This window comes from Camellia sinensis, chromosome 3, assembly GCF_055761805.1.
Source record: "Camellia sinensis isolate YWXY chromosome 3, ASM5576180v1, whole genome shotgun sequence".
NCBI lineage: Eukaryota > Viridiplantae > Streptophyta > Magnoliopsida > Ericales > Theaceae > Camellia > Camellia sinensis.
In genome coordinates, this window is record NC_138963.1 from 188,842,333 (window position 1) to 188,864,629 (window position 22,297).

Sequence of the window (22,297 nt, forward strand, 5' to 3'; positions counted from 1 at the left end):
TTCAGATCTAAGTCTAGCTTTTGTTCTTACATTTTCATATATACTCTTTGTGAGAGAATTATTGTAAAAGTGGGTTCAATTACCACTTACTCTTATTCCTTATTTTTGTGAGAGATTTTGTAAGGGTAAGGCATTTATTGTTGAGTGAGGCTTAATAGATAAGAGTAAGTCCTGTGCCAAATCCACAAGCTTGGTGGTGTATTTATTCAATTGATAGTAAAGAAATTCTCAATGAGGTTCCTTGGGGAGTGGACAGGCCTGGCGTGTCGAACCACTATAAATCGCAGTGTTTGATTTTCTCTCTCTATCTCTTCTACTTTTATATTGATAATTATTATTCCTTTTTTTTATTAAAATTCTGAATATTGTGTTATTTTTAATATTGTGAAATTTTTAATAACCCAATTCACCCCCCCTCTTGGGTTGCCTATCTGGGATAACATCAAAGAAAGACAATAGTTAGCTAAAAATATAATATAAAATAAGGAGTGATTTGACATTCCCTATATAATTCATCTTTTTATTTTTTTTTATCACATCACTTCTTTACTTTTCAGTACATCTTTTCGTAAAAATATAAAATATACCACTTATTTGAGTTTACCTTTTTCTTTTTTTTCTTTTATCAATAGTAATTTCCATTAAATTAAAATTAGCCAAATGACATTTACAAGGAGATCAGTAAGAAACTTATAGCAAATTAAGGAAAAATCCTAATTCAAAAAACAAAGGCAAAAACTTCAAATAAAACACCAAGGTGAAGCTATGCATATATCAAGACATAAAATTCGTACTGTAAAACAGAAGTCGATCATAAAGATTTGTCAATAGAAGTAGTCTGAAATAAATACATAGGCTACATTCATTTATGTGGGTAAGCTACAATCACACTAAAGAAAAAACACAAAATCCCTCAGACTCAAAATGCCTAGGTAGTGGTGGTGGCGGATCTGACGATGGAAGGCGGTAGATCTAGTTGAAGGAAGGCGACAGATCCGACGGAGAAGAAGTGAAAGGCGGCAGATTAGGTTTATGGTGGCCGAATAGGATGCAATGACATAGTAGCGACATTGGAGTGAGGCGGAGGAGGAGAGAGAAGACAGATTTGATGAAGGCCACGGCCGGAGTTAAAGCAAAAATAAGAAAACACCTCACAAAAGGAGAGAGAATGGTGGAATGACAAAGCTTTCTAAGGGTTGGTTTGGCAAGGGCTCATTGGGCTTTTTGGCTCAATGAGCCATAAAAGATAGAATAGGCTCATGAGCCACAACAGACAAAACATCCCATCCAACCCCATAATCATTACACTATTCTCTCACAAAAAAATTAAAAAAGCCAAAAAGCCAAAAGCCCTTCCCAAACCAAGCTTTTGAGCTCAGGCTCATATAGTCAAAAAAGCCAAAAAGCCAACCCACTTTCCAAACGGAGGCTAAGTTATTTGAACAGAAAAGCAAGAAAACGAAAGAGAATAGAGGTAAAAGGAGGAGAGAGAAAGTCGGAGGCTATTGAAACCACCTTCTCCCACCTCGATTGCCGCACACAGACGAAACCCTAGGGGAAGAAAAGTTTGGAGAGAGAGAATTTTCCAAGAGTTTACCCTTTGAAAACAAACTTTATAAGTTATAATTATACTATATTATTAAAAAATAAAAATAAAAATATGACAACAAAATATAACATTGAATTAAGCTCCTTTTTTCTTAAAAAAAAAAAAAAAAAAACTGCAACAATGTAGTATTATTATTTCCAATAGAATAAACGTAGTATTATTTACCTTATTTGGTTCTAATTTTTTGAATTTAATTTTATGAAAATTGAATTTTATTGTTTTTAGTGAATTTTTTTTACTATTTAAGTAATTTTTTTACTTTTTAGATACACTTAATATAAATACAATTAAAAAGTATAATATTTGTATTTTTTTTAAATCACTAAATACAAAAAATACACAAAAAAAAAAATTCCACACATTTTTTTATTTTTTTTTGTGTATTTATTGATTTTTCAAATATTTTTTTTTTTTCAAATATTTTACTTTTAGGTACTTCTATGTTAGGTCAATCTAAAAAGTAAACAAATTACTTACCCACTAAAAATAAAAAAATACGAAAAATAAAAAACTCAATTTTCATAAAATTGAATTATGAAAATTGGATGAAAATTTAGGTTGTGTTTGGTTGGGTTTCCAAACAATGACCCATATTCAAATATGATGTTTGGTTGGAATTCTCAAATTACATTTCCATAACTCTGCTGAAAACTCTGTCTGGGGCGCATTTTTCAAAATTTTTTTTTTTTTCAAATTTGGTTTAACCGGTTGTCTCACTGGTTGTCCGGCCGGTTCACCGGAACAGTGGATTTTTTTTTTTTTTACAATTGACATATGTTAATTTTTATATATTCGGAAAAAATATTTTCCGAATGTTTTAAATTTTTTTATATGCTTTAATAGAATTTTGATTTGTATGTTTGATTATGAGTTGTAAGTTTTTGTATCAAATATTATATGTTGCATCAAAAATTCCCCTCTCAATTCAAAACTCTTTTTACCAAACAAATTTTTTACACTTAAATCATAATTCCAAAACTCACAAACTCAAAATACATCTCATACTCTCAAATCATATTTATAAAGTTCTACCAAACGCAATCTTACTTTTTCCTCAATTGTTTACATGAAAATGCATGGCGTTCTGAACAATCATGTCTAAATTTATTGAGCCTATCATCACTATCATCGCCACTAATACCATTCCACCACCAACTTACCATTACACCACCAACTTACCATTACCATTACCATTACCATCACCACTATCTAAAGGGAAAAAAATTCCAATAAAGTAAATAGGTTAGTTGGGGTCATTTGTTCAACCTTAATGTAATTCAATTGACCTATTTAAATTCATTATCAATTAGGTGTATTTGAGTTGAATTATCCGTAATGTATATCCGCTTTAACCTATTTGAATTTGATCGTTTGCCACCTTGAATTAAACTAAACATTCAACTATGTAAGAAAGTACAACAACATATACGACAAGCCCAACTCTAATTATAACAACATAAAAGAGATTGTTATAATGAGAAAGAAATAATTAAAGAAAAAAATAAAAAACACATACAAATAAGCTAAACTCCAACTATATACATTGGACTTGTGTGCATAACTTTTTTCAAGTTAAAAATTAATAATTAGCAAATAAAATCTAAAAGCATTTATCTTTCAACTTTTAAATAATCAATTATTTTCAATGCATCATAAATTATAAGGAGACGTTTCCCCAAATAAAAAAAAATTATAACTAAAATATAATCCATAGTGTAAGGACGAGCAAGAAATAGACAAGTATAAATAAACACACTTGGCAATGAGTTGAAATTCTTACTATTAATTTTAAAATTATTTACCAAATAATTTTGTGGGCTTGCATTATTTGCTAAATAATAAATCAGTGGAGCAGCTGTCAATGCACGTGACAAGCACGGGAGCTCTAACACCATTCGCTTCGCACGTGACACTCCTCCGTTATTTGAATTTGGACCTGAGCGCCTTCACTTCAATTAAATTTTAGATCGTTGGTATCACACCCCTCTCTCTCCTTTCGTTTCGAAAACACACAGCCCTATCTTTCTCTCTCTACCGTTCCTCTCGCATCCCCACAGGTAATTTCAAATCACATTCTCTCATTCAATCTCTAATATGTATATATATATATATATATAATTCGTTTTCCTCAGATCGATCACAACATGAATATACATAGATATTTAGATTTATGTTGATTGATATTGTTAAGTTTACGTATCTGATAACTTGTTTATGTTTTTTGTTTTTTGGTTTGATTTAACGAGCAAAATGGTGTATTGAACCCTAACACAGAAATAGTAGTTGTTGATTAAATTCAAACCTAACTTTGCAGAATCTAGTGATTTGCACCTTAATTTTGCTGATTTGTATTTTTTTTTGTTTCAATTAAATTAGGGTTTTGTGTTGCGATTTGTTTTGAGGATATGGATAATTCCGAGACCAAGGATTGCGTGAGAGTGGCAGTTAACATCAGACCTCTGGTGACCTCAGAGCTTCTGGTTGGCTGCACAGACTGCATTGCCGTTGTTCCCGGAGAACCACAGGTGTGGTATTGCAATCTTCTTAACCTCATAAATGTCTCACCAATGAGTTGTTTAAATTTTATGATATTACAAGTTTAGATTTTGATTTTTTGGGTTTTTGACTGAGTGCACAAACAGGTTCAAATTGGATCACATGTATTTACATTCGACTATGTCTTCGGCAGCACTGGATACCCGTGTTATCGGATTTTTGATGAAAGCGTTGCTCCCATTGTCGATGCCCTTTTTCATGGTTATAATGGCACTGTGCTAGCATATGGCCAGGTTTACACCCAAATGCTATTTTGTTATGGAGACATAATTACTGGCTTGTTTTTGTATGATTCAATTAAATCCAAGAATATTAACTCCATAATTTGGTTGGATGAAGTGAGTCAGGTGGTGGAAATTGCATTCCCCAAATTTTGGCTTCACAAACATTGTCTTTTCTGATTCATTATTTGTTTATATTGTGAGTTGGGTTTTTTTGCTAAATAAAGTATGAGCTCACTAAGTTTTATGTGGTTATGTAAGACTGGATCGGGAAAAACATACACAATGGGGACAAACTACAATGGAGAAGAACGTAATGGTGGAATTATTCCTAAAGTGATGGAAACTATATTCTCCAGAGTAGAGGCAACTAAGGACTCAACTGAATTTCTAATTAGAGTATCTTTTATTGAGGTATCTATGCAAACTACATTCTGTTTGATTTTATTATACTGTTTTGTTCATTCCTTCTGATAAGGATGTTGACTTGCTTCCCAATGAATTTGTGCTATTGCAGATATTTAAGGAAGAGGTATTTGATCTACTGGATCAAAGCCCACCGGCTCTTTCCCGAGGAGATGGGGTGTCTCTAGCAAAGCCTGCTGGTGGACCTGCAAGAGTTCCTATCCAAATCAGAGAAACTACAAATGGGGGAATAACACTTGCTGGTGTGACGGAGGCAGAGGTCAGGACAAAAGAAGAAATGGCTTCATTTCTATTGCGTGGTTCATTAGCTCGTGCTACTGGGAGCACTAACATGAATAGCCAATCAAGGTATGTAGTTTGTAGAATGTACATATCACAACTGGTTGGATGCAAATGTAGCTCTATTCTTTAGTTATTTTGTGGTGTATCTGTTATTGTTCCGTGTCATTTTTCAGTTCATTTAGTTCTCATGTACACATGTTTAGCATAGAAAGAAAGCATCTTTTTGGTCATGTGCTGCATTTATATCGTTTGAAAAAATTGTTGGCTTATAGGGTTATTTTGCTAGTGCCTTTTTTTTAATAGCACCAATATTAAATACAATTAATCTTCTCTCTCATATTTCTTTTTTTTTCCCATTTGACACAATTGCTTATAGCAATGTTTCATATTGAACTGGTTAATCAAGCATTGGCTGTAAAATTAGTATATACTTTTCTGATTAGGATTCAGCTTATTTTATATTGTTCATTTTTCTATTTGACAGATTGAACTGACTACTTCCCTTTTTTTTGGTTTTTTAATTACTCTAAATGAAAAACTTGTATGTGTCGTGGAGACTCGAGAAGTAATGAAAACAAATAATCCGTAATGTATTAGTACTTAATGTTGCTGTAACATGAGGTGATTGCACTTGCCTGAAGCACTAAAGAATGTTGAGCCTTGTTGACTTGCTTTTTGTCAAAAGGATAAACTTACATCACATAGGATTTTTACATATTTACAAAAATAATAAAATATGAAGTGATATTTCAGATTGTTTGATGTTTGGTAAGTAATAACCAACAAGATACAATTTTAACAGAATACAATTTAATTCGAAAGATTACGTTAGATTAGATATTTTTTTGCGTGGATCTTATTTTGTCAAAACCTTCAATATTGATACCAAAAGAACCTTCTTGCTTTTTGCTCATTCTTGGAAACGTATGCAAAAATTAACATCTTCAAATATCAGTTTGTCTTTACTATTATTTTTGCTTATACTTTTACATATTCTTTCTATGTTTCTTTAGATAATGTGTTTCCTTTTGCGTTTGAATTCCAACGAAAGAACACATACTTTTATCTGTAGGATTTGTCTTCTTGAGATGGTATTAGTTTGCGCAAGTTTTCACCTACATTTGCATAATGTTTCAGTCGCTCACATGCTATATTTACAATATCAATGGAACAAAAGAAAAATACTTCTTGTCCAACTGGGGCTACTCAAGATGATGGTGGTGATGATATTCTGTCTGCAAAACTGCATTTAGTGGACCTTGCTGGTTCTGAACGGGCGAAGCGAACAGGAGCAGATGGGATGCGTTTCCGTGAAGGTAGTCGAAATTTGTGATTTTTGAAACTTCTATTAGATTAGGTAATCAAATTTGGTACAACAGGCTTAAATTAGGGATGTGTTGGTAGCAAGATAGACAACTTCAAATCTGTTGTTTTGGCTGCAAAATTTGATAAAAAGCATTTAATTAATTTTGTTCTTGTTTTTTTGAATTGGATAACTTAGGAAGTTTTATTTTTTGGTTTACATGGACAAGGTATTCATATCAATAAGGGACTGCTGGCCCTTGGTAACGTGATTAGTGCATTGGGAGATGAGAAGAAGCGAAAAGAAGGAGGCCATGTTCCATATCGTGATAGCAAGTTAACACGCCTCTTACAGGCAAGTAATCAATTTTCCTTTTATGTCTATACATCTAGAGAAACTATTCTACAAAATTGTCATTTTTTGAATTTTATTGATCTTGTCTATGGTTTTGAATTACCTGCTCAACAATATTAAACTGATGAATCAGAATTACCACTTCAATACTTCCAGAATTGACAATGAGAATGTCTTTAGCATGCTGACGTTGAAGTAGTATATAGGAAAGAAACATAATGGGGACAATGTAAATCTGATTTGTACTTGGCTTGTAGTGAGCTCTAACTTTTCACAATGGTAAAAGTATAAATTAGTTTGTTCCTTTTCCTCATTTATTATTGAAACGTTACCAATAATAGATCAAATGAGTTTGTTTCTTTTCCTCATTTAAATTGTTACCAATAATTTAATGCATAGATCCCAAGATTTTTGCAATATCATTTGAAGTGTATCAGTAATATAATGCACACTTCCTACAATTTTATACATAGTAATCAAAGTTATTTCATTTTAAGCACAAAAAAATGCAAATGACAAATGCATGGTTGTATCATATTATTAGGATAAAAGCTAGTGTTTGTATTTGTCAAGGGCATTAACATCTAAGGAAGTTGGAAGTAAGAGCAGAAGCAAATTTAGACTGGAGAAATGTACTTTATTATCAAAGCAAATTTAGTTTGGAGAAACATACTTTATTGTCATTCTTCTTCTTGTATCCCTAATTATGGTTGGAGACCGTAATGTGAAAATTTAAATTTGATTATATGGTTTTTCTTATATGCTTTCATTAGACATGCCTTGCAAATTGATCCCAGATAGTCTCTAGTTCATTTTTGGCTGTTGAGCAAAGTTATTGTTCATTTGATTGCTGCTTTACTTCATTCAAGTAATGAAAATATGTGTGACTAATCTGGCATGTGATATTCTAGGATTCCCTTGGAGGAAACAGCAAAACAGTTATGATAGGTACACTTATCATATATTTTGTGTTTATGTTTTAGTTAGTAATGAACTTAAATTACCTAAGATATCTTATACTTTTGCTTTCTAATGCCCCAGTGTCCTTTTTCTTTTTCCCTGTTTACAAATGTAGCTTGTGTAAGTCCAGCAGACACAAATGCAGAGGAGACCCTAAACACTTTGAAGTATGCAAATCGTGCTCGCAACATTCAAAACAAAGCGATTGTTAGTTTTCTTATCTAACACTATTTTACTATTTTTGTGTGCTATGCTTTTAGCTATGTCTAATTTTGTTTCTGTTTTTAGATCAACCGTGACCCAATGGCAGCTCAAATGCAAAGAATGCGAAGTCAAATTGAACAATTGCAGGCTGAGCTTCTTTTCTTTCGTGGAGACTCGGGTGCTTCATTTGAGGAACTTGAGGTATAGCACAGAATTTTCACTTTTTCAGAATGTGCTCCTTGGTTTGTGGGCTTTGAATGTAAATTTTTCTTTCTATTTTCCAGATTCTCAAGCACAAGATCTCTTTGCTTGAAGCAAGCAATGCAGAGCTACGGGTGGAACTTCAAGAACGTCGAATTGCTTGTGAACATCTCACACAACGCGCTCTAGATGCTCAGGTTTGTTTCATTTAGTAGTTATACACTATTTGACTAACTTCTTAATATTTTTGCACTTTTAAATACTTATTATCAGATGTATGTGTGGAATAAATATTACAGGTTGAAAAAGATAAATTGGTTATGAAAATTGAATCAGCTCGAAATGGTAAATCTTGGGATGAGATTGACTCTAATTCAGATCAGGTATGAGTGAGTTTTTTGTGATTGGAATCACGATATATATTATTGCAGTATCCTGAGAGCTAAAATGTTTTTTTCCCCTTCAGGATTTTGATTTGGTGAAGACTTACGTGTCAAAAATTCAAGAACTAGAAGGACAACTGTTGCGCTTGCAAAATTTAAATAGTTCAAAAGAATCAAAACATAGTGTATTTGTTGTTGATTGTCTTGAGTTGGATGATAATGGGCTTCACTCAAAAAATTCATATTCCACAAGTATTCACGAGCTTTCATCTGGATCTGATATAAAAGATGTCAACATAAATGGTAAGCTACAATAATTTGTTTTACAATGCATACATCGCTCTTTGTCATGGCCAATTCTTAATGCCCTTTGTTGTTGGATTCTGGCCCAGGATTAGAACTGAAATGTTCCATCTTGGTGCTTATATTGTATTAAGGCAATTGAGTCTGTTGAATGCTTTCTGGTTAAAGATTTTATGCCTGATGGGACATGTGTAGGTGAGGTTGAAGACGAGGTGAAAGAGCTAGAACATTCTTCTCTTCAAGAAACATTAGATAGGGAGCTCAAAGAATTGGACAAAAAGCTTGAACAAAAGGAGGTAAGCCCTTGTTCATGAAGAAATTTATTAGCCGCTTGCATATCTTGGTAGCTTCCGATCGTGGAGCCTATTACTTAATCTATTGCATGATGGAGATCTTAATCTGCTGCAGCTGGTTCCGTGTTTTTTAGAAGAATGTTGGTCCTCTTTACAAGATATGACCGATGAATATAATATATATGCCTGTGTGTGTATATATATATGCAGAGAGGGCCAAATTATTCATCCTTATTAACCTAACTATGAACCTATCTTGATTGCTTGGTTCATATATGTATTATTTTTATTGTGTTAAGGCACTTTAATTGTCCTTCCTGCTAGATGTGGTGGTGGAAACCAAAAGAGGCGAGATTAGTTTAGGAATGCGAAATATGCGAAATCCGGATGGGGTATTTTGCTTGTTTTCTTGTCTATCTTTGTTGCTTTGGGGGACAAATTAGAAATCTTGTAGAATGGTGAAGGCCATTCACCTGATACCAGGTGATGTGGAAATAAATATAGAACATGAATGATATCTTCTTATAAAAGCAATGCCATAATTGAGCCATGACTTCGCCTGCGGTCCTATCGTACTCTTTACACATTAAGCTTGATGAAGACAGAAAGACTTTTAATATGATGCTTTGGGGTTGTAAATTGTAATCACTATTTGTTAATCTACTAGGGTGTTACTTCCTTTTTTCTTCTTCATGCTGCGGTCCCTTTTGTTTGCTCAGTAACCCCTTTCTTTTGTGAAGGCTGAAATGAAGCGATTTGCAAGTACTGATACCTCAGTTCTTAAGCAACATTATGAGAAGAAAGTTCACGAATTGGAACATGAGAAGAGGACTCTGCAGGTTAGCTTTCAAATAATAGTGACTATGCTCGATGGACGTCATTGTTCTTCAGTAGTTTTCTCATTACTCTAGTCAATTGGCAGAAAGAGATTGAACAACTGAGGCACAATCTTCAAAATATTTCATCTGGTTCTGACGAAAATACTCAAAAGCTGAAGGAGGATTATCTTCATAAGTTGAATGTCCTTGAAGCACAGGTGAACTCCATTTTGTTGGCTCATTGTATCTTTGATTACTTGTGAATCTATATTTTGTTTGCTCATCTTATCACTATTACTTGCTTTATAACAAATTTTCCTTTGCAGGTTGCAGAGTTGAAGAAGAAACAAGATGCTCAAGCTCAACTCCTGAGACAGAAACAGAAAAGTGATGAGGCAGCAAAACGACTGCAGGATGAGATTCATAGAATAAAGACCCAAAAGGTAACCATTTCATGGTATCCGAGACCTGTGTACATGGAAGCATTTTGTGTATGCTCTCACTGTTAATGCAATCGTGCATTTTCTAGGTTCAACTACAACAAAAAATAAAGCAAGAATCTGAGCAATTTAGATTGTGGAAAGCATCACGGGAAAAAGAAGTTCTTCAGGTATATTTGTTATTTTGAGTGTTCCCCATGTTATCACTCTGGTTTAATATAATACTTTTCGGAATAATGTTCTTAAAGTATGCCTACTAAATAATTAGCCAAATGCATATTTATATTTACACCTTGCACATTTCATGAATTAATTGTGGGAAGTCAATAGTACTTCAGAAGCACAGTGGGATGATCAATTTGGGCATGTGGATATATCAAGATTTGCCATGTTCTGTGCTTCAGGTGACCTGTATGTGGCGTAAAATAATTTGCATAAGAGACTGTAAATCCTCCGTGGATTTTGCGAATACCAAGACATATTGTGTAATATAAAAAATGTCTTTGCATAACTAACATGTAAAATTGTTTGAGTACTATAGTGAAAGTTGAAAAAATTATTGGGTGCTTTGATAAGATTTTCTTTGATGGCTTGGAGATATATCTCTTCAAAGATCTCCTGGCCTTTTTCCCTGCATAAATTTTATTTATTAATTTATTTATTTTTTGGAGTTACTGGTTTGTTTTTGGTATTTGTGCTGCTTGTTTTATATCAATTTATGTTTTTGTTCCCGTACTAACTTCCTTTGAAATGCATTTCATTTATCAAACAGCTTAAGAAAGAGGGAAGAAGGAATGAGTATGAAATGCACAAGCTACTAGCTTTGAACCAGAGGCAAAAGATGGTAACTTCACATTAGGCTAAGATTCTATATTCTTCGTAGTGTAAAAAGATTATCCTTCCAAATCTCTCCTTTTTGTTTCAGGTTTTGCAACGAAAGACAGAAGAAGCTGCTATGGCTACAAAACGACTAAAAGAGCTGTTAGAAGCTCGAAAAGTTTCATCACGTGGTGAGGATATTTCTGATTCTCGCTGTTCTTGTTTGTTCTGTCTATCTGTAATTTGTTGACATCTTTTGTCCTTTACTCAGATGCTGGAAATGGCAATGGTCCTGGAATTCAGGTAATCTATACTAAGCCACAAGGTTCAATTCTGTGTGTGCCTGTATATGTTGATGAGTGTATTATGATGCACATTTTATAACATGTGATTTCGGTGTGCTTTTGATGAGGTTTGAGGTGGAAGTTGCTTGTAGATTGTCATTATTTGGTCCTAATTATGACCTTTCTGTTGAGAAGGCATTGATGCAGGCAATTGAGCATGAACTTGAAGTCACCGTGCGGGTGCATGAAGTACGTTCAGAATATGAGCGGCAAATAGAAGAGTAAGTTACATTATTTATTCTTTTATTGAAGAATCAAATATATAATTTTCAGTTGTTGAGCATTACAAATATACTGAAGCTTCAGTCCTTGGTTTGAATCAACTTGGGTTTAGTTTCAGAGTTCTAGATAATTCAGGTGCATTTGTTTTTGGCTTGTTTAGTCATCCTCATATTTGTATTGTTTTAATCTAACACTTAGTGGTAACATTTTTTTTCTGCTTTATAATGATGATGAGATTCATACAAAACTGATTTCCAAAACACTTTCGAGATCTGTTCGAGTCCCAGTTGGGACATGGGCAGAATCAAAGGCTCATATTAGTGTTTTTGCTATTCAAATTGATTGATGTAATTTGCTTTGGGTTTCTAGGAGGTCTAAAATGGCCAAGGAAGTGGCAGAGCTGAAGGAAGAAGCACAAAAGTTGAAGCAAATAAATTTAAGGTCAGAAACATTTTAAACCATTTTACTTTATTTATGTTTTCCAGGTCATGTTTTTTACCACCTCAACATTGTTGTATGGAGATTGTTGCTTAAACGCCTTGTCTCAATTTGTATATTGCAGTGGTTGCCCCCAAACAATGTCTCCTGGTGCAAGAAATTCAAGAATTTTTGCACTCGAGAACATGCTTGCCACTTCATCGAGTACCCTTGTTTCTATGGCATCACACTTGTCTGAAGCAGAAGAGCGTGAAAGGGCTTTTAGCGGCAGAGGACGTTGGAACCAAGTTCGGTCTCTCGCTGAAGCAAAAAATCTAATGAATTATCTATTTAACTTAGCATCCTCCTCCAGGTAATATCATCTTAGATGGCAAATGCAACCCTTAAAGTACATAACATGTCTTTAGTTTTCTGTCACTGAACTCTATTCCTTGCTCTTTAAAGGTGTCAGTTATGGGATAAAGAAGTTGACTGTCGAGAGAAGGATTCAGAAATAAGAGAACTGAAGGAGAAGATTGTCAGCTTGGTTAGACAAATCGAAATGCAAAAAGGTGCACTTATTCGTCAAGAAAAGATGCTGGTTAGTGCACTTGTGTCTCATGCTTTAATTTCATTGTTTTGTAATAAATAGTATCCTTTTCTAATTTATGGTAAATAAATTCTCATTTAATTTTTTGTGACAGAAATTAAGTATGAAGAAACACTCAGCGGACAATACAACAAAATCTGGTACTTCTATCCAAAATTATGGGGAAGGGCATGTGTATGACTTGCGGCCCAAGGTATTTTTACCACTTGTGCACATACAAATGCAACCACAAAACCTTAAGAGTCGCTGCAATTTTCAGTTTTTTATTTTTATTTTATTTTTTTATTTTTTATTGATGGATTTTCGTTGATAAATATTTGGTTGTCATTTGATCATAGGGATTGCGGAGCTCCATGGTTTTCAACAACGGGAAGGATAATAGTAACATTCAGATATTGGAGGACATGGAAATATCTGAATCAGATCATTCAGATCTCGATGCAGCTGATGATGAATGGGCTCAATCTGACATCGAAGATGACACAGAGTGGGAAGCTTCCGGAAGACAGCAAGTTAAGAGAAGGAACTCTAAAAATAATAAAGGCCGTTTGGGAAACCCGTCACATCTAACAGATATCAGTGACTCTGAAAGTCTAAAAATAGAGTCTTCCGGTGATGGAACAATCGCTGGGAACCAGAAAACTGCATCAGGAGTCTGTTGCACGTGTAGTAGAGGTTCTCTGTGCAAGACAATGAGATGCGAATGTCGAGCTGGAGGGGGTAGTTGTGGGATTTCATGCAATTGTTCATCCAACAAATGCAGCAACAGAGAAGGGTCTTCTCAAATCAAGACCGTTGATCACTTGCCGAAATCAGAACCGGCTGATGAAGGAGATAATGATGAAACAGAGAAGAGTCAAAGTCTTGCTTCTCAGGGTGCAATGCTACTTCAGAGTGCATTAACTGAAAAACCTGCCGAAACAAACGATGAAAATGTGCCGCCTGGAAGGAAGGCTTTATCTGACATCGGGAATACCTTGGTACAATTTTTTCTTGCATTTTCTTGAAAAAAGAAAAAAAGAAGATATATATTGAGCTGACTAATGATTTAAATGCCTCTGATAGGTTAAATCCAATGCGCCGAAACCTAGTCAGAGGAAGAAATGGAAGAAATCAATGATTCAGCTTGTTCCTGTAGCCCCAACTTCTCAGCTAGAGAGCAATGAAGTCCAGAAGAAACCAGAAAGCAGCACCATTGGGGTGGAAATTCCTTCACAGTTGCCTCGGGCTATGCGATCTGCAGCAGCATCAAATAGCAGCAACCTATTGAGAGAGAGGAATTCTGAACAGTTGGATGCTTCTTCTGTTGTAAATAAGGAAGGTGGCGCTCCACCTCCATTGCAGCAGCCTCAAAGAACTAGAAATGAGAAAGAGAACCGAGGTGGCCTTTGAAAAACACTCAACAATATGAAAACAAATCCAGATTTACCCTGAAATTTGGGTTGATTTACATCTAACAGAAGCAACAGTAATGTGATGTTTGAGGATTGGATCGATCCTCCATTGATCGACTTTATCTGATTGCTGTAGCAGACTGTAAAATTGATGTGATTTAGTTGAACAGCATTATTATGCTCAGCAGTACCATTCATGTAAGTTAGTTGAACAGCTACTGTATTAAGCAGTTTGTTCTATTGCTGTTTGCTATACAGCCATTGTTGTTTTTGTGTACTCAGATTCAAGTTTCTTTCATATTTACACTGTTTGGACTGATTGAGGGGTTTGATCAGAAAAGAAAAGCAAATAAAAGAAATGGTGAGAATTGAAAATCTTTCACTTGTGTGGATGGATAAATAATGTGAGAAATAGTGAGAAATTTCTCACCAAACTTGTGTTTTGTTTTTCACCAAAAATGGTGAGATTTGGTGAGACAAGGATTGTGTTTAATGAAATTTGTTTAAAATAATCAAAACTACTCTTCCGAAAAGCCTAGCTTATTAATATAGAAGATTATTTTAATAAAATGAATAAATTACTTTCTTTTTCTTTTTCTTACTTATTCTATTCAAATAAAATAGGTAATAAATCATATTTTCTTTTTTATTCATCCAAATATAACGGTGAAAAACATAATAAATTTCTTTTTTCCTCGCATAAGTGAGAAATTATCATTCTTTGCCAAGTGCATTCCTTAACCTTGTCGGTTGTTTTCTTTTCTTTCTCTTTTACTTTTCTCTTAATTGTTAGTGTACTTGACTGTTTTGAATACAATTTTCTTCAAAAACAGAAGCGCTTAATGTTATAATAACTAGAAGTGTCGGCACACATTATGCGTGAATCAATTAAATCGACAGTTAGTAATTAAAATAGTTAAATGGGACAAGAAATTACTCTAGGTAGTTAGTGATTCGGCTTTATTTACATCTTTTCATCTTTTCCAATTTCCTTTGTAATGAAGACATACAGAAATAATTCAGTCCACTATTTTTGTAGTGCAAATCCATGTAAAAGTGAAAGAAGTGATTATTAAATTTGTCCAATGATACTTTTTTGTTCGAACATATCGTTCTTTTTTTTTTTGAACTATGATCCGATGATACTTGACAATCCTCTTTATATGCATTCTTGCATTATGTAAGTCTATTTCCTTAGTTGTATATCTTCAAGTCATCAATCAAAGTCAAAAGTCCTTAAAATACATTAAAACAATCCTATCTAGTGTCTTTAATTTTTAATTTAATTTTTTTTTAATGAGAAACACATGTTAATTCTGAATCCACTAACGTTCACATCAATTTCTGGTGTAAAAGCATACAATGATGAAATACAATAGCATCATTTAGGAGAAGCTACTTTTCAAGAAAGAATGAAACCCGAAATAGCACTACTTCAACGAAAAGAAGCACTGAGGCGAAAGAAAATCTAACAGATTCGAAAATCTGTAAGAAGAAAGGGGCAACATACAAAACAGTGTCCTCAGAAATCCAAACACGAAGTTGTTTAAGACAAAATATGAATAATAATGTCGAAAATAATTCTTTATTTCATTGCATATACCAATGCTTCCAACCAAAAATCAAAAAGGGTCAAAACCAAAAAACAAAAACATCCAGGGAGAGAGAGAGAGAGAGTCACTAATTCATGAATGTCTCGAGCTCTTCCATACAACAACAATTGCATAGTAAAGATGTCAATTGTGACCGAAAAACTTTATTTTTTAAAAGGTGAAGATCGGATTCTTTTGCTATATATTTCCATTTTTTCACGAACCAAATCTTCAACTATAGCACACACTTGTCTCAAAAACCCTCCATCGCACCATTCATTACTGGTCATTCCCTCTGTTGAGGTCAAGCTTATTAATCCAGTACTCGAGTTGACTAGCAACTTGTTCTGCACCTGTGGAACCATACGAGCAGAATTTCTTGATAGCATTTTCTACTCCAAGAAACCCATATACATCCTTGTCGAACACCGGATTAATACTTCTCAACTCCTCAAGACTGAGATCCTGCAGCTGGCAGTTTTTAGATACACATAATGCAACGGACCTTCCGACTATATCATGAGAGGTTCTGAAAGGAATTCCCTGCAGAAAATACAACGAACACCTTAAACTCCTTTGTCATAAAGTCAGAAAAAGCAAACAAATAGGACGAGTTGGTGAAGGGCATAGTTGGCGGAGATCATTTAGAAGATGCTCCTGAATTTATTTCAAATGTGTGGAAACAATATACATCAAGAAACTACTTCTGAAAGTCATAGCAGCTGCACTTCTAGCTCCGTGAAGAAAAGTTTTAAACCTGAATTCTCTTAATCTTTTAATCTAATTTTTAACCTAATTTCTAATTTAATTACATATTAAGCTATACATATATATACACACTGTCAGACAAGTAATTAACTAATGGCTAAAATCCATTTTATTTACATGTGGTATGCATGCAGAGCACTTCAGCCTCCTCACCTTTTGAAATATCCAAAGAAAAATGTTTCAAACCCCCTTTCCCTCCCATCGGCCAGTTTTTTTTTTTTTTTTTTTCTTTCTCCTCCAATCACCACCCGCCACGTGTGTGTGTTGGGGGGGGGGGTGATTGGAGGGGGTCTTATCAATGTTGATATCCAAATACCATCATGTGTTCGCTTCTGTGTTTGACACGTGTCAAAAATGTTCCTGCTTTGTAAAAAAATATCCAAGTGTCTTTCAATTTCCATATCATCTGAATGATTTTATTTGCCTGATGTATATTTGAATTTATGTTCTCAAGGATTTTAGGGAAAAAAAAGCGTCCTAATCTTGTACAATTAGTTTTGCAACAAATCAAATTGAATGATGAGAAAGATTGTTGAAACTAGGGATAAAATCATTTCAATTTATAGGGTATCCGAATGTTCCATTGTTATTTGGGATAGCTTAAACTTAACAGTCATAATCAACCCATCCTGATGTATATACTTAGGGAGGGAAAGAAAAATGAGAAGGTAATGTTCTGCAAGTATAAAAATGATGAGCGAGTTAGGGGCATGACTTGCCTTTTTCACCAGATAATCTGCGAGTGTAGTGGCATCGAGATGACCAGCTGGTAAAGCCTTCTTTATTCTCTCCCGATTAAAGGTAATGTTCTGTGCGAACTCTGCTGACACTTCCAGCATTCCTATGACTGTTTTGACACTGTCAAATACAGGTTCCTTGTCTTCCTGCTTGAAGAAACTCATATAGGAATATCTTTAAAAGAAAAAAAAGACATTGTGAAAAAGGAAAGGGAAAAAAAAAAAAGCAAATCAAATATTTCAGACGTGGTGAGCAAATGTGTGGTAGCACTAAACAAGCTACTAGGGTGACATTAATCACAAAGGAAAAGTTTTTATAAAAAAATTCATGAGCAACAGGTGAAGCAAAGATATATTAAGTGTTTATAATCTGGGAAAAAAAAACTACAGCACTGTTCAGAATGAGCACTACTGGCTGTTCCACTTGTCCTTATATAAAATTATCCTACCTGTAAATCGCGATTGTAAGCGAGAGGAAGTCCCTTGCACAGAACAAGAAGAGAAACCAAGTCTCCAACAACTCTAGCAGACTTCCCACGAACAAGTTCCATTGGATCTGGGTTTTTCTTCTGAGGCATTATACTACTTCCGGTTGAAACTCTATCACTAGGAGTTAGAAATCCAAATTCCTCTGACGCCCACAATACCCATTCTTCGCCAACCCGAGAAAGATGAATAGCCGTGATGGAATTAGCCGAAAGAAACTCCAAGACAAAATCCCGATCTGAAACTGCGTCGATGCTATTCCAAATAATGATGTCACCAAATATTAGAGGTAGCCAGATAACACCTACTAGGCGGAACAACAGCAGATAAATACAACAAGCAAGTACAAATAAATTTTACATTTTGACCGTTGGGGCTCATTTATGCCTTGATGTGGACACAATTAAATGACAAAGATGACTGTAATAAAAACTCTTGTGCATAAAAGAAGTCAGCGATGAATAGTTTCCTTCGGAGATGGTGTCCATCAAAATGAATCTCTCAGATAGAAAAGGGAACGTTTCTGGTTAAGTATTTGCTTTGCAGAAAGTTCTTCACTGCCACAACTTGGGGGATGTATATAAAGGTATGTGAATATTTCAGTTAAATGTTCAATATCAATAACTTAAGAAGGAAAATAAACAAAAGAGAATTTTAAAATGATCTATCAAACTACATCGAAATACACTTCATGAGTTCATGTAGGAGGTTTTCAATGCTTCTTAGAAGTAAGTGTATTTCTTGATGATATTATGTCATGAAAAACTATAATTATTCTCAAGATTGGAAAATTTTAAAAAATAATTAAAATGCAGAACCGCAGCAATGATTAGTTCAATGTCATCTAGGAAAAGTCTCTCTTTATTTCATCAAAGTTGACTTTTATATTAAACTTTTTCCCTATCAAATTGCAATCATGTTATTAGGGATGTAAGAAAAACCGAAAAAACTAATCAAACCGATTCCACCGGACCAAACCGGCTATAATTGGTCTATTTTTTAATAAGAATCGGTCTGTGCGGTTTTTAAATTTGAATTTTTTCGATTTTTGGTTCAGTATCAATTTAACCACCTTGTGTACCGATCTAAACCAAAATCGACCGTTTCAACATATATTGTATTTATAATATATATATATAGATAATCTAATAATATAATGATATTAATAGGTATAATAAATTATTAACCTTAATTAATTAATCTTATCATCTTTATAACCTAAGTTTGTAAACTCTTATTATATATAATTATAACTCTAACTCATTATTCTTGAAACCTCAGTATTTTTAATTTTTTTTTTGTTTTTATTTTTGTTAATTTAGGAATTGAAAAGTATGTATTAAATGGATGGATTGGATATGTTTGAAATGGTAGACAAATAACTAATTTAATATTTGTATATAGATTAATGATTATATTTAAAAGTGGCTCAAGTTTGAAAAATCCTAAACCGATTAAGCCGCACCAAACTGAACCGTTTCAATCGGTTCGGTTCGGTACTGTACGGTTTGATGGGAGAAGCGGTTTGTATCGGTGTTCAAAATAATAAAACCGACATTATCGGTTCGGTGTAATTTTTTACCTAAATACCAACCATAATGAACTGATTACATCCCTACATATTATCATTAAAATAGATGTTACTACATCATATAATTGACTCTTACTTTTTTGATAGTCCATTTTATGCAACATCTACGCCCTCGGGGCCACTGAGGACATCCCAAAGCCCATACATAGGTTGAAGCTGATGAGCTTAAGAATCCTAGAAGGATATGGATGACCAGTATGAAATATTACACTGAGAATCTGCACCAGGTTCCTCACAAACCATGGATGAGTCTATACATTCCATAGTGCACCAGTCAGTAAAACTTTAATTGGAAGTTAATTGGCTAAAATTGATTAAGCACATACCTGTTACTCATGGGAGCAGTGAATCCCAAATCTTTAGACGTCATAAACCTATCAATGGGAAGGCCAGTTCCTGCCAATGCACATGCACCTAGAGGGCAGAAATTTAGCCTAACTCTGCAATCCAGTAAACGACCAGCATCACGTTCGAGCTACGGAACAAACATTTTGGCCAAAAGTTAATATTACAGAGGCTAAGCAAGAAGCAAAGAGCAAAGCATCTTTAGCAACTTAAATTGAGAATGTAATCCAGTTGAATACCAGAAAAACAAAGGTTTTCCGTTTCTCTTCTTTTTTTTCTTTTTTTGGGGTGAAAACATCATCTTATCTTTTCCATTGATGTTAATAACAAGTGAACCTGCAGTAGAACATGTTGCTAAGAGAAGATTTTGAACCTGCTCAACAAATGCTAAGAGAAGATGTTGCAGTAGAACAGGCTGTGCCCTCTGTAAATGCGTATAACCTGGAACTATCAAGCCTTCATTTTTCTCAGCCAAGGTCACCAGTGCAACCTGCAGATTCCACAGCATAAGATCCTTAGTGAGTGCGGTAAAGACACACTAGGTCTTATCTTTTAATCATAATAGAACAGATGTGGCAGATCCATAATTTCTACTCCAAGGCATCACATAATTTTTCTCTATCCTTTTTTCTCTATCTTTTTCCCCAATCTGTAACAATGCTTATATATGGTAAATTCATAGTCTGTGCATATGCGAGAGACAACAAAGCAACTATGATGGGTTTTTTACAAGGTAAAACTTTCACTTGCAATATCAGTCATATTGTATCCCAGTGATTTTGTCAGAATTTCAATAACATTTATGCTGTATAGGATGATGAACCTCTTGGATGGACCTAATAGGAATCAATTGAATAATTCTTGGATTAAAGTTGTTCTCTACAAAAAGGGACCCATGTAAATTCTCCAAAATATGAAAATTAACAGCACAGAACAAGTATACAACCTGAAGGTGTTTAATGCGTGAAAGAATTGCATCAATAGCATCGCGACACCACAAGCGAAAATCAGTCAAAACTTGATCATTTCGACTCCGAGCTGTATGAAGTTTCTTTGCCGGTTCGCCAATCAAATCTGTAAGTGCAGCTTCAATGTTCATGTGCACATCCTCTCTGTCAGTCCTCCACTTAAAATTCCCTCCTTCAATTTGGCTCTCTATCTCATCTAGACCTTGTAGAATACTATCTCTATCACTGCAGCTCATTAATCCCTACAGAACACACAGAAATCAGCTAACAAGAATGCATTTTCTTTTTCTTTTTGGGTACAAATCTAACATGCATGCATTTCGCCAAAACAAAGGAATCCAATGTCTGTACTCAGGAAAGATGTAGGATATGTGAAGAAATCAAAATATCAAAAACTCAAACTTTTCTTCATATGCAAATCCAAGAAATAAGAAATGAAAAAAAAAAGAAAAGAAAAAAAGAAGAAGATTGAATACATTTCATCGACAGTTTACTGATGAAATGCATGAGATGAAGAGAAATAAAGCTGATCAAACCCTAAGAATTTACATTTCTGGAGCTTGTAAGCATCTCCAATCCTTCGTCTTTTCTTTTATCAAATTTAAATTTTATTAAAGGTACTCAAAAATCATCTTCAATCATTTCATCAAATCAAGGATAGTCATTTTTTTGAACTCATCAAATTTGATGGAAGGATTGGAGTAATTCATATCAAATCAAACTTTATACGAATCAAATTAGACGAAAAAATTGGTGAACAATTGGAGATGGTCTAAAACTCAAAATTTTCTTGTATTCATCGCCAAATCCAATGTTCTTAATTTTCGTATCTCTTTTTCTCCCTTATTCTTCATCAACCAAAACTAACCAACCATTACACAAATCCAAAACATAACAACATTCCTCCAATCAACCAACCAAAAATTCCATTCCATTTCATTTTCCTCATCCCCTTTCTCATCAACCAAACCCTAAAACCCGAAAACAGACCTGATGAGCGAGCATGGAGGCATGAGCACGACTCCCCATGATATCGTGCTTGTACAGTTGCTTGTCAAATGAAATCGACTCCGTGAACCTCTCCACGGCGTCAGTCACACTCTCTTCGAACCGACCGCCCCATAGCTTTGTCTCCTTCTCCGGCGACTGAGGCTGATGGCTCGACCGCTCTGCGACACACGAGATCGCGGGAGGTCCTCTCATGGTGGTCTTGTCGGCGGTGAGAGAAACAGAGAGTCGATGAGGTCTAGTGAGAGAGTGAGTGTGGTGTGAAGAGAAGAGAGTAGAGTAAGAAGAATAAGAAGAAGAAGGAAGTGAGAGTGACTCCATTCACGCAACGGCGAAGAGTAGTGTGGTTAGGTAGTACGCAGCTTTTTTCGTCAGAGTGTTTGTTTAGGTTTTTTTTTTTTTTTTTGTTTTGAGATTTGGTTATAAACCTGTTACTTTTAATTTATATTTTAATTGGACAATTTTCAAAATCTCATACTCCCTCCGTCCCAAAATAATAGTCCCTTTTGGGGAATCTAACTTTTTTTGGTAGTACAATTATTGTACTTTTAAAAAGTTGATTTTCCAAAATTACCCTTTGATAGTACACTTTTTTGAGAATATCAATGTCATAATTGTACTTTTTATATTATTTATGAATTTA

General features: G+C 34.4%; 2 protein-coding genes across 2 annotated transcripts; one reads left to right on the forward strand and one right to left on the reverse strand.

The window, feature by feature from the left end:
• The first annotated feature begins 3,532 nt into the window (after nt 1–3,532).
• Nucleotides 3,533–14,440, forward strand: LOC114286002 (P-loop containing nucleoside triphosphate hydrolases superfamily protein). The gene is made up of 28 exons (XM_028229088.2): nt 3,533–3,666; nt 3,986–4,134; nt 4,252–4,398; nt 4,648–4,800; nt 4,904–5,160; nt 6,232–6,410; nt 6,627–6,751; nt 7,663–7,699; nt 7,827–7,918; nt 8,000–8,116; nt 8,200–8,313; nt 8,416–8,499; nt 8,583–8,802; nt 8,998–9,098; nt 9,836–9,934; nt 10,018–10,131; nt 10,240–10,356; nt 10,443–10,523; nt 11,126–11,197; nt 11,279–11,363; nt 11,444–11,475; nt 11,652–11,737; nt 12,108–12,179; nt 12,301–12,528; nt 12,621–12,756; nt 12,860–12,958; nt 13,104–13,745; nt 13,831–14,440. The coding sequence occupies exons 2-28, from the start codon at nt 4,015–4,017 to the stop codon at nt 14,155–14,157; spliced, it is 3,936 nt and encodes a 1,311-aa protein (XP_028084889.2). The 5' UTR covers nt 3,533–3,666; nt 3,986–4,014; the 3' UTR covers nt 14,158–14,440.
• A 1,278-nt stretch (nt 14,441–15,718) lies between these two features.
• On the reverse strand, nt 15,719–22,078 carry LOC114286003 (L-Aspartase-like family protein). Its single transcript, XM_028229089.2, has 7 exons — nt 21,637–22,078; nt 20,625–20,888; nt 20,052–20,168; nt 19,660–19,808; nt 17,706–17,997; nt 17,239–17,403; nt 15,719–16,294 (listed from the first exon to the last, which is right to left on the reverse strand). The coding sequence occupies exons 1-7, from the start codon at nt 21,973–21,975 to the stop codon at nt 16,031–16,033; spliced, it is 1,590 nt and encodes a 529-aa protein (XP_028084890.2). The 5' UTR covers nt 21,976–22,078; the 3' UTR covers nt 15,719–16,030.
• Nucleotides 22,079–22,297: the final 219 nt, after the last annotated feature.